The sequence below is a fragment of the Arvicanthis niloticus genome, chromosome 6 (genome assembly GCF_011762505.2).
Source record: "Arvicanthis niloticus isolate mArvNil1 chromosome 6, mArvNil1.pat.X, whole genome shotgun sequence".
NCBI lineage: Eukaryota > Metazoa > Chordata > Mammalia > Rodentia > Muridae > Arvicanthis > Arvicanthis niloticus.
The window spans coordinates 21,376,358-21,402,939 of record NC_047663.1 but is presented as its reverse complement, the minus strand read 5'-3'; the positions used below and the strand labels follow the sequence as shown (position 1 = coordinate 21,402,939).

The following is a 26,582-nucleotide window of genomic DNA, read 5'->3' as shown; positions in this document are numbered from 1 at the left end:
TAGACATGAATGCCAAATCATAGGATGACCAGGAATAGAGCATGGAAAGAGAATGAATGAACACTGGGGAGAGGTGTCTGGCAGAAGATGAAAAAGAAAAGGAGCCGTGGCTTAACAAGGTAAAGATTTTTTGGACAAGCCTGATGCCTGAGTTCAATCCTGGGGTAACAAGGGGTTAAAGAGAGAACCAACTCCCACTAAGCTGTTTTCTGATCTCCATACCTACACCATGGGACGCATGCACACAAATACACCTGATGTTGTTGTTATTATTATTATTGGACCTCTAAGAGGATGTACTTTCAGGGAAACCACTGTGTGGGGTATAGAAACAGCTCAAGTGAATTATAGTCCGGGATAGGCTTTCTTATAGGTAGTGTGTATGAAACATTTGTTTGTGGTTAGGAAGCAGCTGACTCTGAGGTTAGCTTTTTTTTTTTTTTTCAAGTCTGTGAGGAAGGAAGTGACAGACAGTCACTGTGAAATACTTGGCAGGATTTCAAATTTTGGTCCCTCTCTGCCTTGCCAGGAAAGTAGAAGGAGCTTCAAAATGTGAAAATGGTAAAGTCTAGGTCTCAGAAATGCTCCTTCTCAAGAGAATTGTAATGAAGCGATACCTTCAATTACTATATGCAGTAGAAAAATTCAAATAAAATGTCCACTGTGTCCATCATTTTGTTCGGGCTCACAAAACACATTTTGTAATACTTTTGCCAGGCAGACAAAATTATCAGTACAAGTTGTTTTTTTCTTTTTTAATCCGAAATACATCCTTCACTACACTTGAATCTCAATGAGTTCTGCCACCCACAGAGATTGACTGACCAGTTCTCCGAGTTCCTCCTGATGTTTCTGCTGTCCCTACTCCTCCTTTCTAATAGGGGAAAAAGGACTCTATCAATATTTATTAAAGGAGCTTTTAAAAAAAGGTAGGTATCATTTGCATTCAAAAAGATATATGAGGAACTGAAAACTCCTACGTGGTCAGATGGGTTCACAAGAACCTAGTAAGCAAGATAAAAATAATTACTTTGTCAACGTATGATCTTCCGTGGCTTTTCTTATCATTAAAGTGTAAATCCTAGGTAGCTGCTGGAAGAATGAATCTGACACTTTGTAAGTGGACGAGATCGAATGTCTCTATTATAGGATTTATCTTAAGTTGCCCTCCAGTCTGGGGCTCGAATATTTTCAGAGGTCTAAGAACGACAAAGGATGCGTGTATGTAGAGAAGACGAGCTTTGAGGCCCCCTGCACCTCTCAGATCATTCTATCATGTGCTTATTTCTTTCTCCAAGAAAAGGTTGCGAAATGGTTCTCTGGAAAGTAGAGATGACAGGTAACCTTGCTCCGAGAATAATAGAGAGAAAGGATTCTAATGGGCTTGGAAGGCAAACACTTCAAAAGTCACACGCGCAGCCCGGATGACTTCCAAGCTGGGATAGAAATCACAACGCCGGAACAAAGATGGCGACTGCACACCAGGACTCGCCCGAGCCCCATAGACTCTGCACTGCGGCAGCAGGGGAGAGGCAGCACCCCATTGGTCAACTGAGATGAAGTCATCTTGGGGGCGGGACTCGGCGGTGGCGTGGGGGCGGAGCCTTGCTTGCGTACGCTGGTCGGCGACTCTGCTCAGCCTGAGCCGGGGGCTTTGCTGCGGCGGCTGCGGTCGCGGCGGCGGGGAGGACGAGAGGTGAGCGAGGGTTGTAGAAAGAGCGCTTCCCCGAGTGGCCTTCGAGGGGCCGTGGAGCGCACTCCGATACCTCGGACGCTTGTCAGAAGAACTAGCCAGGATCTTAGGTCTTTGAGAGAAATATGGGGGGCTCATCTCCCTCTTCGGACACCCTTCCTGTGGGCAGAGGAACTGGAGAGCCACTGCCCAGGGATGACCCGGGAGGGGAGGAAGCGAAAGGACAGAGGAGATCGGATAGGCAGAGGGATCTGGGGAGGATTTCTTAAAGGGTCTTACAATTTGGGGATTTCTCCCTTAACCAGGAGACAGGTTATGCCTGGTCCAGAAATTTTCTGCTATCTCACTGTGCAACCTAGAAATGAAGAGGTGAACGACAAATGCTCCCTGCTGGGAAGGGAGGGTTGGAAAACACGAGCAAGAGTCCTCCTGGGAGGACCTTGGGTTTGGATCACCCTTTTGCAGAGTTACTCTTTCTTCGCATTTCATTTCGCGACTCCCTCCCCCGAAACTGTGTTTCCAATTTCGTTTTGTGTTTGGTTTCAGTGGGGGTATAGATAGTCTTGGAGAGGCCTGTAATCATGAAGGAACAGGAGGAGGGCGGCAACTCATTGGAGGTTGTCATCCCTATCAGCTCCTGGTCTATGCCTGTCAGACATGATTTCATTTATTTTGAAGTTGTGGCTTTTATCCTTGTTCAAGGTGGAAAGGACTGGTTATAGCTGATGTGGGTGATTCAGATTCTTAAGTCAACCCACATAATCTCTTGAGAAATGCTTGCTTTAGTCGAGTGTGTTGATTTGCTCTCCTTGAACACCAAATGCAGAAAAGAATTGTCATTCAGGTTCCTCAAAATGTCTTCCTGCCTTCCCGAAGAGCAAGCAAATCTTTCCTGAAACATCCATCTTACCTATCAGTTAACATGGAATATGTATGACGTTAGGACATTAAAAGTGATGCAGTGTATGATCTGCTGAGGATAGATATTGCAGATGGTGCTGTACGTTAAACGGAACGGGAGCTTATTGCGAATAAATAATTGCATTTTCAGTACCACTGATAGCGCCAGCTGCTGACCTGAACGGAAACCTTCAGGCTCCTAGGAGAGACGTGACAGATGGAAGAAGGCAGTTGTCTAGAGGATGGGGATGAGTCGTAGGAAGCTGCAGAGGTGGAAAGCTTTTCCTTTGGCTTGTTAAAAGTGCTTTGTCATTACCAATGTTTTCCTGTCATGCCTGAATTGAAATTAAGCTGTGTGGGCTCCTTTGTCTTTCTAAAAATGATGCTAATATGTTGGGATTCCTTAGGAGAGGAATACTGTTTTCCCAGAGTTTGGAAACTGGATCCCTTTAGCCATAGCTTTCGGATAGTGCTGGGAATTTTAGATGTTGGAAATGGGATTTAGATGTTGGCAGAGAGAGGGGAAGCCAGTCACATCTTTTATATAAGAGGGTAATTAAAGTCTCTTTTATTGTTGCCTGCTCACAAAACAAAACAACCCCAAAATGAAACAACAAAGAGGAGGGGTTTAGCAAGAAAATTTGTGTCAAGTGTGAAAAATCAAACAGTAAGGACAAAAAGCTCTGGGCATGTTGGTGTAACCCTACAATCTCAGTCTAAAGAGATGGAGGCAGTGCCATTGGTGGTGGCTCACTAGCCCAGCACTCAGAGGCAGAGAGGCAAATGGATCTCTGTGAGTTCGAGGCCAGCCTGGTCTACAGAGTGGGTTTTAGGTCAGCCAGGGCTACACAGAGGAAACCCTGTATGGGGGCCGGGGTGGGGGGAAAGCAAAACAAAAACCAAAATCAGGTGGGAGGCAGGAGGATCAGGAGTTCAAGGCCAACCTCCACTATATATTGAGTTTGAGGCAGGCTATGGGTTGTCTAAGACCCTGTCTCAAACAAAATAAAACCAAACCCCCAGGTACTGTGAATGTCACTGCCTCATATTAAAGAGCTATTGGGGTTCTCAGTTTCTGTCCTTATTCTGTGTATATTCTTTTGTATTGTGTTGTTCTAAAACACGGTCAGTCAATCCTGATTCCTTGGTTTGATTACAAAGGAAATGACTCTTAGTCTAGGCTCCCTAGTCTGGGATTTAGTAACCGCTTTTGGCAATTTCTCTTTTGCACCTTTCTAAACCAGATAGCAAGAAGTGTTAAGACTTTCCCTCAGGGCATGCAAGAAAAGGATCTCACCTAGGGTATTGTTTGTTCTTGGTCCTATAGGTTAATTCTCAAGCCACGTCATTTTCTCCTTGCCTCTGATCGGACTGAACTACTGTCGCCACCATGGGGGAGCTTTTCCGGAGCGAGGAGATGACGCTGGCCCAGCTCTTTCTCCAGTCTGAAGCTGCTTATTGTTGCGTCAGTGAATTAGGAGAACTTGGAAAGGTTCAGTTCCGGGATGTAAGTGAAAGTGAAGCTGCTTTCCGAGCACCATTGAACCGATTTTTGTTTGTCATGTTTAATAACTCTATCATGAGGGGTTTCTTCTTTTTTATTTGCAAAGTAACAGCATAGCACACTGGCTTAGTTCTGGTAGATATGAGCTCAGGTCATCTTTTGTCTTTCTAGAGATAGAAATGGTTTTTGCTAAGTTTTCCTTGGACAATTATCTTAAGCTGGGCATGATGGTTCATCTCTATAATGTTAGCACCTGGGAGGCTGAGGCAGTGAGGTGATGAACCTGAGAAGGAGGGGGGGAGGGGGAAACAACAAATTCTACCAAAACAAAAAAAAACTAAGCATGATGGGAAATGACCTGTGATCCCTGCACCCCAGCACTTGGGAGGTAGAAGAGCAATATTTGAATTCAAGGTCATCCTTGGCTACATAATAAGTTAGTTTGAAGCCAGCCTGAGCTACATGAGACCTTGTCTGGGGGGAAAAAGAAGAAAACTATTTTAAGTACTCTTGAGGTAGTTGTTAGGAATGCTGGTAGGAAATTTTTACTTTGTTTAGATGTCCTTTAAAATTACAGCCTGATATTTAAAACAAAAACCGAAAAACAAAAACTAAAAAACAAAACAAAAAACAAACAAAAAAACAAAAAAACCCTGTTGTTTCCCATACAATAGGATCTAAAAGAAAAAAAATTAAAACAAAATCTGAAACATCTAGGTTCATCAACAAACTTATATAGTATATAAAAAAGTATATACTAATAACTTACTGTTTTGGATACTTGGAAAGGATCTCAAAACTAAAAAGATAGTCTAAGATTTTTTTTTTTTAAAATGTTCTGGGAGTTTATAATCTGAGCAAGAAGACACCGTGCACATGACTGAAGGCTGTGGGTAGTCAGGGGTTGGCCAGCATGTCCCAGACTCAGATCCTGCCGGCTCAGAGTTCCAGGTACTTTGTATAGTTTTTATAATGGTCACAACTTCACATTTATCAATGGGAACGGTTGATTAAAGTTCCACCTCACAATGATCTCAGTCCCACGGAGAAGACTCTCTGTATACATTTTTGTGTCTTTAGTGCCTGTACAAGGTATTCACATTGCTTGGTTGGAATGAATTCGTGAATTAAACAAGAGTGATCAGAAACAGGCAGGGTTAACTAATAAAGTCCTGGAGCTGGCAAGCTCTTAAGACGTTAGCCGATAGGTGGTTCTTCTGGTACTACTGAGTATACACTGTGCTGCTCACCCTGTCTTCAATACACTTGTCTTTTTCTTTAAAAAACAAAAACATAAAAACCAAAGCTAGATAAGATAACTGGAATCTCCAGTCTCCTCATAGTCCTTGGGAGGCCAACATGGTCTACATAGTAAGTTCTAGTCCAGCCACTGCTAGATAGTTTTTGAAACTAAAAGGTTATCGTGGGGTTGCAAAGGCAGCTTAGCTGGAAAAATGCTTGCCACATGGCAACCTACATGGAATTCCTAGCTCTAAAAAGGTAGCTGTGGTAGGTAGCACGTGTTTGTGATTCCAGTCCAAGGGAGGCTGAGACTTGTGGATCCCTGGAGCTTGTTAGCCAGAGGGCCCAGCCTCATCCGTAAGCCTCACGTTCTACTGAGAGATCCTATCTCAGAAAGCAAAACCAAAACAAACCATGGTAGATGGCTCTTGAGGAACGACATGAAGGTTGACTTCTGGCATCCATGTGTGAGAGTGTGCTCAGACATACACACACACACACACACACACACACACACACACACACACACACACACCACAGAAGCACCACCAAGTATCACATGGATCTTTAACACTTTTTATGTTGTCATAGTGTACTTGACAATGGACACGCATGTGCTATGCTCCCGTTGGCTGTCATGTTCAAGTGTGTCAATAGGTCTGTAAATACAATAATTTTACAGGTATGCAATGGGCTTTTGTTTTAATCTGTACTTTCTGTATGTATAGTTGGCATTTGTCTGCTTGTGGACAGGGACATTCCTCGTCTGTGAACTGTGTGTCCCTTTCCTTTGCCTATAGCTGTCTGTGGGGTTCCCTTTTGCTTATTGACTTGGGAGGTTTTAAATTTTTCCCATGTGTCCTAGGTGTGCTCTTCTCTCTCTCTCTCTCTCTCTCTCTCTCTCTCTCTCTCTCTCCCTCCCTCCCTCCCTCCCTCCCTCCCTCCCTCCCTCCCTCCCTCTCTCCCTCCCTCCCTCCCTCCCTTCCTCCTCTTGCCTGCCCTGCTTCTTTTTGTGACAAGGCCTTGCTTTGTAGCATGGACAGTCCTGAAACTCACTAGGTGGTCAGACTGACCTTGAATTCACAACAGTCCCTTCTGCCTCAGCCTCCCTGGTACTTACGTGTGTCTGCTCTGCTGGTTTTGTTCTATTATTTGTGTATGTATTTGTGTATTTGTGTGTGTGTGCTTGTTTGTATATACTTGCACGTGCACATGTGTACACATGCGAGTAGAAGCCAGAGGTCAATATCAGGTATATTCCACAGTTGCTTAGTATTTTATTTGTTTTTTTTTGACACAAAAACTCTCTATGTAGCCCTGGATATCCTGGAACTCTGTAGACCAGGCTAGCCTCAAATTCACAGAGATCTGCCTGCCTCTGCCTCCTGAGTGCTAGGATTAAAGGCTTGCTCACCCCCACCCTACTTCCACCCTAGTTTTTGAGACATGGTTTCCTCACTGAACCTGGAGCCTGTCCAGCTTTTTTCCCTGGGTTTGATAGTGAACTCAGGCTCTCAGGTTTCCATGGCAGGCCATTACTGACTGAGCTGAGTCCATCCCTGTTCTATTATTAAAGATAGATTTGATCACTCAGTTAATGCATTAGTTCTTAGATTTCTCCAATGTAAAAGTATCTCATCCCTTGTATAATTAATAAGTAATCTGGGGTCATACTTCTGAAAGCTGTGTGACTATCTAGTTTACCAGAATTTTTTTACCCAAAAGATTTTTAAAAATATTTATTATTAGTATTGATATTTGAGTTTGGGGGGATTGTTTTTGTTTGTTTGTTTTTTGAGACGGGGTCTCACTATGTAGCTTTGGCTATCCTGGAACTTGGTATGTAGACTAGGCTGGCCTCAAACTCACAGCGATCCTTCTGCCTCTACCTTCTGAGTGCTGGTAGATGTGCAGCACTACCCAGCCTACTTATTATTTTTAAAATTATTATTATTATTATTATTATTATTATTATTATTGTAATTTATTTTGCTTTTTCAAGACAGGGTTTCTCTGTGTAACAGCCCTGGCTGTCCTGGAACCCACTCTGTAGCTCAGGCTGGCCTTGGACTCACATAGATCTACCAGCTTCTGCATTTCGAGTGCTAGGATTAAAGTCATGCGCCATCATGACGAGCTTTATAAATTATTTTTAATCATGTGTATTGTATGTGTTTGTATGTGGATATGCACACGTGAGTACTGGTGCCCGAGGAGGCCAGATTCCCTGTGGAGCCAGAGTTGCAGACAATTTGAGCTACAATGTATGTGGGTGCTGGGAGTTGAACTTGGCCCTCTGGAAGAGCAACAAGTGTTCTTAGCTGCCTAAGTTTCAATGTGGCAAACATAGTTTTTTCCTTTATAGCTCGTGGAGTTTTTTGTTTTTATACATCTTAACTTTTCAATACTTGAAAGGCAAAAGCAGAATGCTAGCCAGCTTAGGGCTATCCTGGGCTATAGCAGGTTATATTTTTGCTACTTTTTTCTGCTGTGACTGAGTAGCCAGTGAGGTGCACTGCTGTAATCCTAGCGCTTGGGTGGTGAAGACAGGAGGCTGGGGAGCTCAGGTCACTCTCCTCAGCTCCATGTTAAGTTCAAGGCTATCTTGGCTGTATATTAGACCCGCTCTTAGAAAGTCAAGTGGAGGGGCTGGAGAGCGGTTAAGTGTACTTGCTGCTCTTTCAGGAGACCTGAGTTCAGTTCCCAGCACCCATGTCGGGCTCTGCTCTTGTTGCTCTGGAGAGAGGCACTGCTGTACCGTTTATTTATTTACTCACACTTGTATTCGATTATGTAGTTATTCTTGGTGCTGGGAATTGAACCCAGGTCCTCATGGGTGTTAGGTAAGTGTTGTGCCTAATGAGCTATTTCCAGCTCTTTTTATTTTGAGATAGAATCTTACTAAATTGTCCAGGCTAGCCTAAATTTGCTCTGCAGCACTGGCTGGCTTTGAACTTAGAGTTCTGTTTTAACCTCCTGAAGAGCTGGGATCATAAGGCCTTTACCACATCCAGCTCTTTTAGTTGAATGTCTAACAGTCTTCAGGCTTGATCTCTAACTTCTGATGTGGCTGAGGAGAGTATTAAACTTCTCATCCTCCCAAATGTTAGGGTTACAGTCATGGACCCGAGTTCACCTTCGATTTTGTTTTAAGTTTTATTTACTATTGCTGGTGATGGCGGTGGCAGTGGCGGTGGCAGTGGCAGTGGCGGTGGTGGCATGTGTGTGTGTGTCACACACATGTGGAGGTCAGAGGACAGCTTTTGGGAATTGATGCTGTTCCTCTAGCTTTATGGAGGCTCTAAGGTCACCGAGCTTGCCTTGTCTCCAGGCACACTCCTTTATACACTGAGCTGTCTTGTCCACCCTGCAGTGGTTGAACAGTTTATTTCTGGGCTCAGTGGTTAAAGCATTAGCTGCTCTTACAGAGGAGCCAAGTTTAGTTCCCAGTTTCACATCTCTCCAGTTATGTGGAATCAGATGCTCTCTTCTCCATGGGTACCTACACCATACACACACACACACACACACACACACACACACACACACACACACACTAAAATGTATTACAGGAGTCAGCAAGAAGGCTCAGCAGGTGGATATAATAGCACTTCTTGTCAAGTCTGACAACCTGAGTTCGATCCCAGGAACCCACATGGTAGAAGGAGCAAAGCAACTCCTGCCACCCAGTCACCTCCACATGTGCACTATGGCAAGCATGCACCCACACACATGCATATGCATTCACACGCGCACACACACACACACACACACACACACACACGAAGTACATAAGTAAATGTTTTTTAAAAAATGTATCCCTAATAGCTCAGACTTTTTACCCTTTGATCACTACTTGACATTTCCTCTTCTATCTGAAAGTTTGTGAACTCTGACCTACACCTTCCCCTGCTGGCCACACCTCCTCTCTGTCTCCCTCTCCAGTAGCCACTTACGTAGCCACCTTCTTCTCAATACTTCTGTGGATTCAAGTGTCTAAAATGTACATATAGGGGCTGAAGAGACGGCTCCGAGGTTAAGAGCAGTGGCCGCTCTTCCAGAGGTAAGGTTTGGCTCTCGGCACCCACACGGCAGCTCACAACCATCGCTCATTCCAGTCCCAGAGGATCTGATACCCTCTTCTGGCCTCTGAGGGTACCTTGTATGCACATGGTACACATTCATGTAGACATACCACCTACCTAAACACATAAAAATCTTGAAAAACAACCTAAATAATAACATAAAATTGTATGTGTAAGTGAGATGCAGTGTGCCTGGTGTATTTCATTCAGTATAATGCCCCATGTTTTCTTTGTCTGTACATCTCCTGGTAGGTTGATTCTGTATATTAGTTACTGGGAATAGCTTTACATATTGAGTTTGGTTTTTCTGTGTGTACCCAGAAGTGGGGCTGCTGGTGTATGGTAGTTCTGCCCATTCTAATTTATATTCTTATCAACAATCCACCAGAGTTCTCTTTTGTCGACATCCTCATCAGTTCATAACACTTATCTTTTTAGACAGGTCTTACTATGTAGCCCAGGCTAGCCTAGAACTTGCTTTGCTCTCTAGGCTGGCTTCGAACTCCCAATCACCCTGCTTCTACAGAGTTGGGATCACAGCCTGTACCCCCAAGCCCAGCCCCCATCTTTTTTATGAGTCATTCTAAGTGGTGCGAGGTGATACTTCTTACGGGTTTAGTGCATGAATAAAATCAGACTGTCAACAGAAGGTGACAGCCTGGGGTAGAAGAACAGATACTTGCCTTCTGTCTTCTTTGCTTGGGAAGAAAGAGAGAGGAAAGCCAGGCAGAGAGCCTGTGACATGGCTGCCCAAGTTCCAGGCAGAGAGAAGGAAGGGAGCTCAGTGCTTTGGCTAATTTGTCTTGTGCTGCAGTAGCGCAGGAGGCTTTTAGCTTTGCTCGTGTGCCTAGCTACAGCCCTTTCTGTTGATCAGCAGACAGTCTTGATTAGAGTTGCACTGGAGACTGGTTCAAGATTACATTTCCATTTATGGTGTGTGTTGCTTATAATACAGATTGTATGTAGACTTGGTGTTTGAAGTCTTGCTGTTATGTTCTTGTTCTTTCAGTTAAATCCAGACGTGAACGTTTTCCAGAGGAAATTTGTGAATGAAGTTAGAAGATGTGAAGAAATGGATCGAAAACTCCGTATGTGCAATTTGGTCTTGTATGACATTCCTGTGCTGAGTCATTTGTCTCATGTTAGAGTCATTAGTCCTCTCAGTAAACGAATAAAAACTCTACAGTAGAAAAAGGAGTTCAGGCCCCAAGCCTGAGTAAAAGAAAGCCAGATGTAGCTGCCAGCAGGATCTTAGTTACCATCCAGCCTGCTGGCCCTTTACAGTGTATTCAATAAGCAACAACAAATAGTAAGAACCGGACGTGCTGGTACACATAGCAACCTCAGCATCCCTCCAGTGTGGTGGGAGGGGGAGACCTGCGGGCCAGCCAGCCTGGAGTACACTGTGCAGCAGAAACAAGAAGCAGGGTGGAAGTCAGAAACCAATCCCCCAAAGCTGGCCTCTGAGCGCCACACTCACACGTACATGTACACACCTACGCACATACACAATCTAACTACACACACATACACAATCTAAATAAGTTTGTTAAAAGATTTTAAAAAGGAGAGGGGAAAATCGGCAGCCACAACATTAAGATGAAGTTCTTGTATATGAACAGATTTTATGGACTTTGAGCTAGGTGGTGCTTAAGGGAAATCGTGTTCAAACAACAAGCCGAAAGAAACCACTGTGGTTGATTTTTGTTGTTGTTGAATTGTTTTTGTTTTCTTCTTCTTCTTCTTTTTTCTTTTATTCTTTGACACCATGTAGCTCAGGCTGTACAGCTCTGTGTAGCTAGCTAGCTCAGGCAATGATCCTCCTGCCTCTGCTTCTCTGGAGTAATTTGGTTGCCTGTATATGCCACTATTCTCAGGTTCTCGGGGGATTTTGTTTTGTTTTATTCGTTTGTTTGTTTGTTTGCTTGCTTGCTTTTCAAGACAGGGTTTCTCTGTGTAGTCCTTGCCATCCTAGAACTCACTGTGCAGACCAGGTTAGCCTAAGTTTAGAGATTTACTTGCCTCTGCCTCCCATGCATTGGGATTTGAGCAAGGCACGCACCACCTCAGCCTAGCTAGATTCTCATGGGATTTTAAAAGCAGAACTATGTTTCAGAATTCTAAAAGATAGGACTCAGAATACTATCAAATTTAGATGTCATTGGAGCAGCTTATGAGAAGTATAACATTTTCTAAGGCTTAGGGTACTGATGAGTGATTGAAAACTTGATTCATTCCTCACAACATGCCTTTAAGATGTAGTGGCATACACCTTTAATGCCAGCACACAGAGACCTACGAGACCTACCATCTCTCTTAGTTCCACGTCAGTTTGGTCCACATAGACACTGTCTCAAAAAAAAAAAAAAAAAAAAAGATAGGTGTTACCCTCATGAAATACTAAGGAGCCTGTAATTTACTTAACTTACTTTAGGGCATACGCAGTCATAATGGAGTCAGCATTTGAAACTAGGTCATTCTGTCTGGCTCCAAACCCATGATCTTGCCACTCAGCCAAGTTGATAGGTAAATTGGTCCCTATTTAAAAAAAAAAAAAAAAAGTCAGTAGTTGTCATGGAAACGTTTTCCTCTTTCAGTGTTTTGGGTACTTTCATGCTTAATTTTTGATGTTTAAAAAAAATGACCCAATTGTTTCTAAATTTAATGAATCCTTTTTCTTATTCACTGTATTCTTCTTGCACATCGATTGGCCAATCGTACTTGCAAAGAGAGCTATCTTACCTGAAGGGAGTGCGACACATGGGTGGCGAGGTGAAGGGACTTCGGGCCAGTTTTAAACTAACAGAAAGTCAGCCCTGGCTGTGCATCAGGGAAAGCTGCTTCTTTTGTCTGCCAGTTGTTGGCACCGAGTCTTCGTAGGCGTGTTTTCTCAGTGAGAATTCCAGGCGTGTGCACCGCATGTGAACGCTCTGCCTCTGTCACTTTTAGGATTTGTTGAGAAAGAGATAAGGAAAGCTAACATCCCAATTATGGACACTGGTGAAAACCCAGAGGTGCCCTTCCCCCGGGACATGATCGACTTAGAGGTAAACAATTCTCAGATAACTTTCTACGTAAATGCAGGAGTTGCCTTCCTGACTGGTTGGCACAGAGGCATTCTTGCCAACCTTGTGAGCGCTGTTTTTTATTCTAAGTTTTTACTAGATGGGATTGAATCCCTCTTTTATAATGTCAAACAGCATCTCACAGAGAGGTAATATAATATACCACCAAATTCATGCTCACTGGCTTACTGAGCCCTTGTGGGATGATGACCCTCACATACTAAATGGGTTTTTGATTATTTTGAGTGTCTGAGTTATCACTGAATGTATAGTGGAATCTGTAGACAAAGGCTCATTTAAGTGGAATGTTTTGCTTAAAGTTGTTGGGGGATGGGGAATCACAGTATTTGTTGGAGCTGTAGATCATTCGTTACCATGGCAACAGTTGGGGGTGCAAATTCAGTTAATGTCTTTTAGAGTGAGCACAGCAAGCTGAATTTGAGTTAACTTCTTAATTTTTTCTTTCTCTTTCTTTCTTCCTCTCTTTCTTTCTTCCTTCTCTTTCTTTCTTTCTTAACCCTAGGCCAATTTCGAGAAGATTGAAAATGAACTGAAGGAAATCAACACTAACCAGGAAGCTCTGAAGAGAAACTTCCTGGAACTGACTGAATTAAAATTTATACTGCGCAAAACTCAGCAGTTTTTTGATGAGGTCAGACTATTGTTTCTTCTAGTCCTAGAGCAGCTGGTATACCTGCGGAAGGGGGCCATGTCTTTATGCCAATGATTCTTTTAACTTGTTAGTTTGGGAGCAGCTGTTTTGCACCCTGTTTTAGTTAAAGAACTCGTTCCATTCTCCATGTAGTACACGGTCAGCCATGGCTTCATATGTGTTTTACATTTTCTGCAAGCTTTCCTCTCAAGATAGGGGTAAGGTGGGGGAGTCAAGGGGGAAGGAACCCTCAAGCTGATGTGCAAGTATAGTTGAAATGTTTATGTGATACCTCTAGCTGTGTGTTATAAGGTAAGTATAATTTATATGAAGCTGGAGAAACAAGTCTGGTTACGCACAAAATTACAGTGAAGTTTCCATCTCCAGACCTTTAGTCATGAAATTATTTTGTTCACCACATTTGGGGTTGTTCAGTACTTCAGATCTCACGTCACTGTTTTTTCTGAGTTTTCATTGTGTCCTATGGAAATAGTGATATGATGCTATCATAGACACATAGACACAGTTTATTATTTATAAGGAAAATGTTACTAAGTTCCCGGGTTAATATAAAGGTACTGAGTTGCCAAATGACAGCTTGCTAAAGAGACCCCTGAAAAGAGTTAGCTCACATTTGTAGATGGCTTCCTTCTAATTAATCGTGGGAAGGAACATTTGCTTCCAATCCAGAAGTGTTTTTTTCTGATGGTCTAACAGGTGTCTTTGCCACACTGTAGACACTTTAGATATCACCCTAGTTACTATTACTGTGTTCCACCCAGAACGTTTATTTCCTTTACTTGACAAAAAGCCTTGACAAAGATTTTTAGATATGAAGGATCCATTTCAGTTAGTATCTGGTAGGTTCTCAGGTTCACTTTCAATTTGCCTCGCTTGAGAAGAGACCAGTCCTCCATAGTTGTTAAGGTTTCCAGCCAGCAACGACAGCCTCACCTGGAACCTTGGGAGGAGTGTAAATGATCAGTGCCCACCGCAGACCCGCTGAGTCAGACACTGGGGTGAAGGCCGGGTCAGGGCCCAGCTAACCGTTTTAACACGTTTTAACTCAGGCATGCAACTGTGAAAACCACTATGTGGAGAAAAGTCTGCCGAGGATGTGATACACTCTTTAGTAACCACGGATTTTGATTCAGACAAGTCACGCTAATCCAAGGAATCTATGGAGGGAGACAAGGAGATGAGGAAAGTTCATATGAATGTAACTACCCAGTCTTCCCAAGAGTAGGAATCTGGTTATAAACTGATAGAAATTTCCTACGAATATTTGTTTGCCATTTAAGCTGAGAGTTTTGAGCCTGGTCACGTTTGGAGGCTCGAGGCAATGAGATCAACTCTCTGCAGGTGCTTACATCTTTGCCAGAGGCAAAGCCACTTGTGCCATTCAATCCCACTGAGTGTGAACTCCTGGATGCTCACTGCCAAGTAGCAATGTATTCTTATGCGTTAACTCCTCAAGTGTATAATGAGCACTTACTCTTTATGAAGTCTAGGTTGAGAAAGACCCAATCCCTTCAGTCAAAGGATAGATCATTCATTATATCAGGAGACCCCTGAGCATGGCTCTGCATATGCTCACAGATTCATACTTTTCTAAGTGTGCCCAAGCTGCCCTAGTATATCCTACCTGGCCTCAGAGTCAAAGCTTAGCTACTTTTACATTCATCTGAAGCTTCTTTTACTAGTTGTGCAGCCATGAGGGAAAGGATCTCATTATATCACTCAGCCAGGCCTTGAATTTGAGATCCCTCTGGTTGCCAACTCAAGGCCAGCATAAGCTGTACAGTGAAACTTTTTCCCACCCCCAGCTCCCCCAAGGGAAATCACTAAAAATAAGATGAACTATTTAGAAAAATGAGTTGTTACTTCAGAAGCATAGTTAGGACCTGGGTGTGGTGGTGCATACCTGTAATCCCTGCATTTGAGAGGTGGAGGCAGGAGGACCAGGAATTCAAGACAAGCCTCAGAGTCATAGTGGTTTTGAGTCCAGACTGCAATACATAAGACCCTCTCTCAAAACAAAACAAACAAACAAACAAACAAACACAGAAAAGACAGCCCCAAAGAAAAGAACATAAATGGGATTTTTAAAATGATTATTAAGTCTAAACATTTAGTTCCAGTCTTAAAAAGAGACTCCAAGTCTTTATGGCCTCCATGCTCTATCCACGGTGGGTTGTTCTCTCTTTCTTATGCTAAGCCACCCCAGCCCTGATCTCCTAGGGCCTTTGAGCATAAGGCCTTGGCTCTGAGAGCTTCTCCACTGCTTTTTTCATCATTCTCCATTTCAAGCACGACCCAGCAGCGCACAGTCTTCTGGCCACAATCACTGTGCTTTCTCTCGCAACTTGCAGCTGGCACCTGGCCCATTTTTGCCATTGTCCCACAGTCTCAGCTGGGTCCCTTTCCATAGACCTTGCCCTACTGCCAAATCACAATTGCAGATGCTGCTGCCTTTACCAGAGGCAAAGTCTCACTGGGTGATCACATTATATGTGCAGTTAAGCAACACAGAAAGGTGAGCAAACCTGGGACATCAGATGCTGGAAATTCAGTTTGTAATAAGATTTTGCTTAATGTTTGCAAATGGCACCAAACACTGCCAACCACAAACCTCTCCTCTTTTCTTATAATTGGGTGAACTCAATCAATAACTCAGAGTAATCAGTCAAAAGTGGCTAAATCAGAAAATGATGCTTTTCTATTGGTGACAATAATTGGCAGGGTGTGTAGAAAGGGAAAAGTCAACATATTGAATATTCTTATGATTTAGGATGATTGTTAATTCAACGTAGCCATTTCTTACCCAGAGCATTTAAGATGATTTATTAATGATTATCCTTTTCTAGTCTTCTTGCTTATGAAGAACTGTAAGAGCTGGAGAGGTTTCTCTACATCTTTTACCATAAGCACCATAACATATGCGAACGTAAAGAAGACTGGGAAAGTAATGGTTAATGGCATGCAGATCCCCGCCTCCCCTTCCTTCTCTGTTCCTCACCCGTCTGCTTTCTTTATTTTTCTTTTCCATCTGCCATCTCTGCTGGGTGAAGTAGCAACATTTCATTTCTTTCTCACTGTAGCTAGACAGCTAAAGTGTTGGTAGTAGTTGACATAGCTTGACTGGATGTGCTGTTTATATTGAACTGCTACAGACAGAGCTCAAGTTCCATCTAGCAACTTGCTGTCTGTAAGGTGTGGTTTTCAATGTTCTCAATGGAGAAGGGGAAACATCGAGGAAATAACAGGTGATTTAGAAAACTTGGCAGTATTATCGTGACTAGAGAACCATTGTCTTGGGTTGGAGAGATGGCTCAGTGGTTAAGAGCACTAGCACTGCCTGCTCTTCTAGAGGACCTGGGTTCAGTTCCCAGCACCCACACAGGAAGTTTTCAACTGTCTGGGACTCCAGGTCCAGGGCATCTGGCACCTTCACACATACAGATATCCATGCAGATGAAACACCAATGTACATAAAATAAATAAACAGAGAGAGACAGAAACAGAGAGACATACACAGAGAGAGACAGAGACAGAAGGAGATACCCAGAGAGAGACAGAGACAGAAGGAGACACACACAGAGAGAGAGAGAGACAGAAGGAGATGAGAGAGAGAGAGAGAGAGAGAGAGAGAGAGAGAGAGAATGAGAATGAACGAACACTATGGTCTCTGTGATCATGTTTTGCTTTTAGATCTTTTTTATACAGGCTCTTAAGTTCTGGTCACTGTAGTCTCCCAACAAGCACAGTTTTATTTATAATTTTTTGACTTTCCTATCTAAGATTTGGTGTTCTTAAATATGAAGTGGTGAAGTTAGTATTTAGAATTTGATCTTTCTGTTTAATTTTAATTCTGTTGTTTTTTTTAAGTCTCAGCCCCAGATATCATCTTTGGAGCAGTTGAGTCTAAGTACAGTCTGTTCTTGTCTGTTGTCCCCTGTAAGAGCACACATGCCACACAGACTCTAGTAAAAGCCAGGTTCTGAGAACCACATAAGCCACTAGGAGAGTCTTGTGGGGAACAATTAGTGCTATTTACTTTGCCAATGCACACCCCAAGAGCCATTGTAATATAGTAATTTGACTATTCAGATTGTTTTCAGTTGGCTTATTTGTTTCCTGGTTGAAAAAAGAAACCCTTATCTACCCATGTGACAGAAAGTAGTAGCCAACAGTCCCATTATCTCACCTTAAATTCTAATCACATGGCAATATTCCTCTGCTCTGTGTGCCAAAAAAAAAAAAAAAAAAAAAAAAAAAAAAAAAAAAAAAAAACAGCCCTGATCCTAACATCACAAAACAATTACTTTTTTGCCCTTCAGAATTATCTGGTTTACACTGTTGTTTGTTATATGTATGGTCCATGACTTTACCATATAAGGCAAGCATATGCCTTTGTTCCCTCTCATAGACAGGATTAAGGTGAAATTGAAATTTGGAATGAAAATGAAAGAGAACTTCTCCTGGTGTTTTGTTTGATTTTGAACAGCTGGGTAGATTAGGCAGTGAAGGTGGATATTACAGCTAGGTAGATTAGGCAGTGAAGGTGGATATTACAGCTGGGTAGATTAGGCAGTGGAGAAGTTGATTGGAGTCCATGTTCTAGGGCAGCTTCTTCATTCTGATGAGACTAGAGATGTTAAAGGGAGAAAGGTGAGAAACAACAGATCTCTGTGGGAAATCCTTTGCCTTCATTTCATTGTATAAACTGTCCTAGTGGAAGTCATTTTAAGTCTCACCAATTAAGCAAGGGTAGTAACTCTAGACTATTTATCTGTGGCCCTTTATTTATACTACTTGGTTGTTGTTCTGTGCTGGAGAATCTGTACAGATTTTTCAGTATCCCCTTATTTGTAGTCAGAAATTATAACCATTGGATGTTTTACCTTTTTCTTGCCTTTATGAATGCAACAGAGCCCCAGCCCTGTCCAGCTGCTGCACTTCTTATCCTCATGAAGAAACTCTCTTTAAATCCTGTGCTTTGGGGCATTTGTGTGTGGCCATGCTGACAGTCCTCATGCTTTGCATTTACCAAAGGCTAGTCATGTCCTTTCTAGCTCCAGGTCACTGCTTACTTGAAAGAGTATCCCACCTTCAGCATGCTTGCACAGACACTTTCTGCTTGGTAGCTGCCTAGAAATGAAGTATTTGCACTATCTCCAGAGCTGTTTGGGAGTTTGTTTGTTTGTTTGTTTGTTTGTTTTACTCTCAGAAAGGAGAACTTTGTGGCTTACTGCCCAGGTTTGTTCAGGAAAGCATTAGAACAAATGACTTCCACCTAGTAACAGATTTATACATGTCACCATCACTTCACATTTTCCTTCTGTTCTATTTCCCCAAATGCTTTTCTGGGGAAGTTTTGCTTTCTTTACCTTGTGTGTAACCTTTGTCTTTTCTTATTACTCTTCTCTTCTTTTTGTGGGTTAGCTCTATCTTTTGGTGTTTTGGGTTTTTGTTTTGTTCTGGTTTTTTTTCTTCTTTCTTTTTTCATTTTTATTTTCTGAACCCATCTCCTGGTTCCTCGTTCCCTGCATGCCACTAACTATTTTCATTAGATATTAATTGATTTGTGAATTCAGGCTGAATTGCATCATCAGCAGATGGCGGATCCAGACCTGTTGGAAGAGTCCTCATCACTCTTGGAGCCAAACGAGATGGGAAGAGGCGCGCCTTTACGACTTGGGTAAGCAGCACTTCAGCCTCCATGGGTTTGTGTTCTTCTCTGCTGTTCAAAAGAGCAGTGGGTGCTACATGCATGTAATCTCATCCCTCATCAGGCAGATGAAGGAAGACCATACATTTGAGGCCAGCCTGGGCTACAGTGAGGTCCTATGGAGACATAGATCAGTGGTAGACCTGGCCCTGGCTTTAATCTGAGGCAGTGTGTGTGTGTGTGTGTGTGTCTGTGTGTCTGTGTGTCTGTGTGTCTGTGTGTGTCTGTGTGTAGAATCATGAGTGTAGGGATTGATTTGCTGTCAGGAGCCACTTTGTTCTGAGACACTGAGAGCTTTTCCTAGATTTGTCTGGATTTTCTAACAACCCACTGGTGTGTCCAGAGATGTCAGGAAAAAAAGGAGTAGCAGACAGCCCTCTTGACACCATAGTGCAAATCTCCTGAGCAGTGTGTAATCTTTCCGTTTCCCCCCTCACTCTCCTGCTTTGTCTTAAGTCTCCCAGCCTGGAGTTCCCAACCTGACTCTTTTCCCCACAGCTTCGTGGCTGGTGTGATTAACCGGGAGCGGATCCCGACCTTTGAGCGCATGCTTTGGCGAGTGTGCCGGGGGAATGTGTTCCTGAGACAGGCTGAAATCGAAAACCCGCTGGAGGATCCTGTGACTGTAAGACAAGGAAATCATGTCTTGTGGAGTAGGTCTAGCCCAGAGCAGTAGCACAACATGGATCTAGATCTGCCATTCACTAAAGGAGCCCTCGCTTGACCAATACTTGAGGGCTCACTCCCTTCTCTCTAACTTAGCTCCTTCTATGTCTACACATATGTAGACATGACATACACATATTTTCAAACTTTACCCATGTAAGGGTTTTTTTTTTTGCATGTTTTCCTTAATTATTCTAAACCTTAGCTTTTATATAGTTCTTGTTATTAATCTGAGCTGAAATAAAAATGGCCTTTTATGAAAATTAACATAAAATCAAGATACCTCATTACAAATTTGGTAATATTGTGTATAAAAAGATAGATTCCCTAGACTTTAATCTTTATAAGCTGGTGGAAACTTTACTCTCAAGATTTATCTGCTTATTTCTTGGGAGAATCAGAAACTTAATTTAAGCATAGATACATGCATGGTGAGAGTGATCTTGACCACCCAACTCTTTGGAAAGTAGGAATTGTATAATGTCTTGGCATTGGACACAGGCAGGACAGTGCGCATAGCAACATCTACATGGCGTGGGTTCAGGTGCGCCACAGGGACTGCCTGTCATTCTTGCCTGAGTATTAGTTAGAAGCCTATAGCTTACCTTACAAACGTCTTAAGACGTTTTTTTTGTCCTAAGAGAAATTTAACTTGGAAATTTGTGAGCTTTGGTGGGTGGCACTCTGTGGCTTTTGCCCCAGCCCCCTCACTGAGTAGGAGTGTGGTGATGACAGTGTAAATGCTTCAGTCTTGGGGTACATTTTTTCAGGTACCTTGGGTTGTGGAAGCATTGTAATCTGTAGCTATGTCCAATATGGAGCCCCTCTCAAGAGTGTTTAGTCAGGTTTCCTCTCCACAGCAGAAAGATTATCACAAAGCCCCGAAAGCAGGGCATGATATCTTGAGCTGAGCGGCCATGCCAAGAGTGGGCCCCAGTTTAGCCAGGAGTGTTAGGGATTGATTGTCTGGAATCTAACTTTCCTCCCTCTTTATCTTGAGGTAGCCAGCTGATGTTGTTTTCTTTTATAAAAGCAATACATACTCTGTATGTGAGGTGTTATACACAGCCAGATGAATGGAATCTTGGTAAATAGCTCACACACATATTTTTTTCTGATTTTTCCTGGCTGCCCTGGTACTCGAGGTGTGAGCTTGGCATTTGAAGTCTAAGTTACTACACTTCTTAAGATTCAACACCACTGTTTCTGCCAGTGACAGTCCCTTGCATTCAGTCAGCACTTTTTATCTGCGCAGGAAAAGACAGGTTTCCTTCTGTTTCCTCTGTGCCTTTGTCATCCTGGAAACACAAGAGTTGAAGTACAACTGGAGAAACAGGCTCCACTGTGCTCTGAGCATCTCTCTGTGCTGAGCATCCCTCTGTGCTGAGCATCCCTCTGTGCTGAGCATCCCTCTGTGCTGTGAGCATCCCTCTGTGCTGTGAGCATCCCTCTGTGCTATGAGCATCCCTCTGTGCTGAGCATCCCTCTGTGCTGTGAGCATCCCTCTGTGCTCTGAGAATCCCTCTGTGCTGTGAGCATCCCTCTGTGCTCTGAGAATCCCTCTGTGCTGAGCATCCCTCTGTGCTCTGAGCATCCCTCTGTGCTCTGAGAATCCCTCTGTGCTGTGAGAATCCCTCTGTGCTGAGCATCCCTCTGTGCTCTGAGCATCCCTCTGTGCTGAGCATCCCTCTGTGCTGTGAGCATCCCTCTGTGCTGTGAGCATCCCTCTGTGCTGTGAGCATCCCTCTGTGCTCTGAGAATCCCTCTGTGCTGAGCATCCCTCTGTGCTATGAGCATCCCTCTGTGCTGAGCATCCCTCTGTGCTGAGCATCCCTCTGTGCTCTGAGCATCCCTCTGTGCTGAGCATCCCTCTGTGCTAAGCATCCCTCTGTGCTGTGAGCATCCCTCTGTGCTGTGAGCATCCCTCTGTGCTGTGAGCATCCCTCTGTGCTGTGAGCATCCCTCTGTGCTCTGAGCATCCCTCTGTGCTGTGAGCATCCCTCTGTGCTCTGAGCATCCCTCTGTGCTCTCTGCATCCCTCTGTGCTCTCTGCATCCCTCTGTGCTGAGCATCCCTCTGTGCTCTGTGCATCCCTCTGTGCTCTGAGCATCCCTCTGTGCTCTGTGCATCCCTCTGTGCTGAGCATCCCTCTGTGCTGAGCATCCCTCTGTGCTGAGCATCCCTCTGTGCTCTGAGCATCCCTCTGTGCTCTGAGCATCCCTCTGTGCTGAGCATCCCTCTGTGCTGAGCATCCCTCTGTGCTCTGAGCATCCCTCTGTGCTGAGCATCCCTCTGTGCTCTGTGCATCCCTCTGTGCTGAGCATCCCTCTGTGCTGAGCATCCCTCTGCTGAGCATCCCTCTGTGCTCTGAGCATCCCTCTGTGCTCTGTGCATCCCTCTGTGCTCTGAGCATCCCTCTGTGCTCTGAGCATCCCTCTGTGCTCTGTGCATCCCTCTGTGCTCTGAGCATCCCTCTGTGCTCTGAGCATCCCTCTGTGCTGAGCATCCCTCTGTGCTCTGAGCATCCCTCTGTGCTCTCTGCATCCCTCTGTGCTCTCTGCATCCCTCTGTGCTGAGCATCCCTCTGTGCTCTGAGCATCCCTCTGTGCTCTGAGCATCCCTCTGTGCTGAGCATCCCTCTGTGCTCTGAGCATCCCTCTGTGCTGAGCATCCCTCTGTGCTCTGTGCATCCCTCTGTGCTGAGCATCCCTCTGTGCTGAGCATCCCTCTGTGCTCTGAGCATCCCTCTGTGCTCTGAGCATCCCTCTGTGCTCTGAGCATTCCTCTGTGCTGAGCATCCCTCTGTGCTCTGTGCATCCCTCTGTGCTGAGCATCCCTCTGTGCTGAGCATCCCTCTGTGCTGAGCATCCCTCTGTGCTGAGCATCCCTCTGTGCTGAGCATCCCTCTGTGCTCTGAGCATCCCTCTGTGCTCTGTGCATCCCTCTGTGCTGTGAGCATCCCTCTGTGCTGAGCATCCCTCTGTGCTGTGAGTATCCCTCTGTGCTCTGAGCATCCCTCTGTGCTCTGAGCATCCCTCTGTGCTCTGTGCATCCCTCTGTGCTGAGCATCCCTCTGTGCTGTGCATTCCCTCCCTTTTCCCCTCATCCTTCTGGTTGTATCTGAAAGCAGGAAGGTGTTTGTGAGTCTGGGGCTGTAGGGAAGAGAGTCTCCACATGGAGCTTAAGGGATCGAGTAAGGGTGAAGCACAGAAGACAGTGTCCTTAAAGGATTGGTTTTAATGCCACCCAGGTTTAATTGTTCTAGAATTTTAAAGCTAGGCCTGTAACCCCAGCACTCAGGAGCCTGGGGTAGGACTGCTGTGAGTTCAAGGCCAGTCTAAGCTACACAGTGAAGCCATGCCAGCCTGAGCTGCAGTGTAAACTGTATCAAAAGTTTTCACCCATAATGAGAATTCTGAACTCTTGGTTTTCCTTCTGGGGCCCAGGGCGACTACGTGCACAAGTCCGTGTTCATCATTTTTTTCCAAGGTGATCAGCTGAAAAACAGGGTCAAGAAAATCTGTGAAGGGTAAGAGATGTCGCCTGCAACCAAGAGGCACAGCTATGCTGTCTGCTAAAGGCTCAGAAAAGTGAAGCGCAGATCCATTAGTTCTGTGTTACTCTGTGAATGATGTTAGGAATATTTGAAACTGTCAGAAGCAGCTCAGGTTTTACTTTATGTACTTTTCAAGTCTCAGAATTGCGGCTCGGGCTGTGGAGATGGCTCCATGGATAAGGTGCTTACTGCATATGCATAAGGCCTGGAGTCTGGATCCCTAAAACCATAAGTGCCAGGTGCACATGAAAGCTATAATCCCAGCATTTGGGAAGCTGAAGACGGGATCTCAGGAGCACGCTGGCTAATTAGGTTCTCTGCATGGGCGAATTCTGAGGCCAATCGAGAGCCCACCTAAACGACTCCTGGTGTCAACCTTTAGTTCCCGAGACATGCACACACACATGCACATACAAGTTCCTGACCACACACATACACATATACACACATGTACACTACACATACATACACATGTCCCCACCCAAAAACCCCAGCAAAGTCATAATTCCTTTATTCAGGGACAGTGGGTTTACATGCCAGCATAGTGCCATAGGCATTATATAAACTTTCTGATATTCTGGTTATGGGCAGAAATTTTACCATGCCATTTTTCTCTATCAACTTATAATAAAAATTGTTTTTATTTTTTCAACATTTTTTTGCAAAGATTTATTTATTTTGTGTTTATGAGTGTTTTGCCTGAATGTGTTATGTGCACCACATGCATTCCTGGTGCCTTTGTAGACCAGAAGAAGAGTGTCAGATCCCCTAGAACTGGAAGTACTGGCAGGTGTGACCCACCCCCCTGGTGTTGAGAACTAGACCTGGGTCCTCTGAAAGAGAAACAAGTGCCCATAACTGCTGAGCAATCTTTTCAGCCCCTTATTATTTTTTTAATCTCAGAATTATTTCATAGCTACAGAGAATGTCGGGACTGTTCAGCATTACTGCTGTCTGCAGACCACTTCACAGAAGTGATTAATGTTGATTACCACAGCAGGCCAGTCTAGTTGTGATTATCCTATAGTAAGCTAGGATTATTTTCTAAGGGGATTTACATTGAATGAACTAAGAAACTTCAGTGTTCCTAAAGCTCTTCCTGTCCCCTCCAGGTTCCGAGCCTCACTCTATCCCTGTCCTGAGACTCCACAGGAAAGGAAAGAAATGGCTTCCGGAGTCAATACCAGGATTGACGATCTTCAAATGGTACAGGGGGACCATGGGAATCGGACTTTGTGAACTACTACAGTAGTGAGCCAGTCTCCTCCCTTAAACCCTTGACAGTTTATTAAGACACCTGCAACAGTTGGATACCAAAAAAAGAAATGTGTGTGGGTAGGAAGTCCCCCTGGGAACTGGCAAAAGTCTCAGGCTAGGACTGTTAAAAATAGCGTTAGTCATTCTCCAACACGAAAGGAATGCTGTGTCTCTGGAATCCTTACTGCTTAAGGATTCCCCTCCATTTCATGAATCTGCGATGGTTTTTACATTTTTCTTAAAATATGCTGCATTTGAACAACCCAGAACTTCATGTAATGTCAACTCTATGTTCACACAGTCTTCCCGGTAGCCTCTTACAACAGCATGATATGTCTTCTTTGGTCCACATGGTCCAGTCAAAGAGCCCAGAGCTGACTCTTGAACCCAATAAGAGATTGTTAGATTTTTATCAGTTTACAATGCAAAAGTCATGCACATCATAGTCCCAACGGGTCCTAAGGGAAGAGTCATGATTAGCGCTTATTTGGAAGGAAAAGGTGACCAGGGGCTTGTTACTTTAGAAAAGAAAGTGTGGTAGTTGTTTGTTTTCTTTAAAACATTAACAACCCCCCCCCCATCCCAAGGCAGTTTTTTGTAGCAGTGACATCACAGATAAGGGATGGCTCTCGTTGCCCCTCCAGCCTCCACTGTCTAGGACCCATGAGCTTGACCTGCTGCTAGCTTCCTTGATACACTTACCCATTTAACCATGGGAAAGACAGAAGGGTGATGTTTGTGAAGAACTGTTGTTGGGTGATGCAGGCCATTTTTAACACAGCCTGGCATCTAAGCCGTCATATTCCCTTCCAGGCTTTGGGTAGGTTTATGGAGCATGTGTAGGAGCCGTTATTAACGACTAGAATTTGATTTTTTTAAAAGTCCAGCTAGGGGCCAACACAATGACTTAGCAGATAAAGGCATTTGACACCAAGCTCAGCATTTCTATATCACACACTGTGACACGGCATGCTTGCACACACACACTACACACACAAGTTTTTGAAAAGTTACAAAAAAAAAAAAAAAAAGTGGCCAGGGGCTGGAGAGATGGGTCAGAGCATTGGCTGTTCTTCCAGAGGTCCTGAGTTCAATTCCCAGCAACCACATGGTGGCTCACAACCATCTGTAATGGGATCCAATGCCCTCTTCCGGTGTGTCTGAAGAGAGCAACAGTGTACTCATATACATTAAATAAATAAATAAATAAATAAGTAAATCTTAAAAAAAAAAAAAAAAGTCCCGTTATAGAAAACTTTTCACAGGGATGGAAAACCAAGGAGAAAGAGAAAAGCAAATAAAACCTAAGAGCTTGCAAATTCAGACAATATTCAGATAGAATATTAAGAAATTTCAGTGTCAGCTGGGCAATGGTGGTGCACACCTTTAATCCCAGCACTTGGGAGGCAGAGGCAGGCAGATTTCTGAGTTTGAGGCCAGCCTGGTCTACAGAGTGAGTTCCAGGACAGCCAGGACTACACAGAGAAACCCTGTCTCAAAAAAACAAAAAAACAAAAAAAAAAAAGAAGAAAAGAAAGAAAAAGAAACTTCAGTGTTATTTTTTGTTCAGTTTTGTTTGTTTTTTGAGACAATTTCTCTGTGTAGTCCTGATTGTCCTAGAATTACCTCTGTAGACCAGGTTGGCCTTGGATTCTGTCTCTGCCTCCTAAGTGCTGGGATGAGAGGTATGTCCCACTACTGCCTGGCAGCTTGAGGTTCTGAGCCTTACTCTATCCCTGTCTTTCCAGAAGAAAGTGGAAAGAATTCTGAAACAGTCACAATTAGCAGGGAAGAAATGAGCATAACACACTCCTAAAGTAACACAGTGGCATGTCAAGCATGGTGGCATTTTATTTTATTTTTTTTACACTTACAGAAGTCACCTCTTTTGTGCACGACAGTTTTTCTGGGATTAGCTGCTGCCCTGTGAGTGGAGACTTTTCCTTTACATAACTAATATAAAACTTTCCTTTTCAAAGAATTTTAAAAATCTCTTCAAAGCTTTAAGAGATTCTCACACAGAAGTGTGAGGGTGGGTAGCTCCTTCTAATTGGGAGCAGCGGGCTTAGCTTCATTTTTATTTTTAAATTACCTTTTTATTTCATTGTATTTATTGTATACATATGTACATCATGGCACATGCATGGAGGTCAGAGGACAACTTGTGAAATGCATTATCTCTTTCCACCTGGGAATGGTACTCAGCTTATCAGGCTTAGTGGCTTACCTGT

At 43.8% G+C, this 26,582-nt stretch overlaps 1 protein-coding gene across 7 annotated transcripts in view; it reads left to right on the top strand.

The window, feature by feature from the left end:
- Nucleotides 1-1,553: 1,553 nt before the first annotated feature.
- Nucleotides 1,554-26,582, top strand: part of Atp6v0a1 (ATPase H+ transporting V0 subunit a1) — a 55,585-nt gene continuing 30,556 nt past the window's right edge. For 3 of the 7 annotated variants that reach the window (XM_034506629.2, XM_034506628.2, XM_076935789.1), the window contains exons 1-9: nt 1,574-1,696; nt 3,921-4,100; nt 10,434-10,512; nt 12,374-12,471; nt 13,013-13,141; nt 18,760-18,842; nt 19,371-19,497; nt 22,985-23,067; nt 24,207-24,300. In XM_034506629.2, coding sequence (XP_034362520.1) covers nt 3,984-4,100; nt 10,434-10,512; nt 12,374-12,471; nt 13,013-13,141; nt 18,760-18,842; nt 19,371-19,497; nt 22,985-23,067; nt 24,207-24,300 — 810 coding nt within the window. In that variant the 5' untranslated portion in view covers nt 1,574-1,696; nt 3,921-3,983. Of the gene's footprint in view, nt 1,697-3,920; nt 4,101-10,433; nt 10,513-12,373; nt 12,472-13,012; nt 13,142-18,738; nt 18,843-19,370; nt 19,498-22,984; nt 23,068-24,206; nt 24,301-26,582 lie in introns of all 7 variants that reach the window. The other 4 variants (XM_034506627.2, XM_034506625.2, XM_076935788.1 and 1 more) reach the window with 2 other exon arrangements.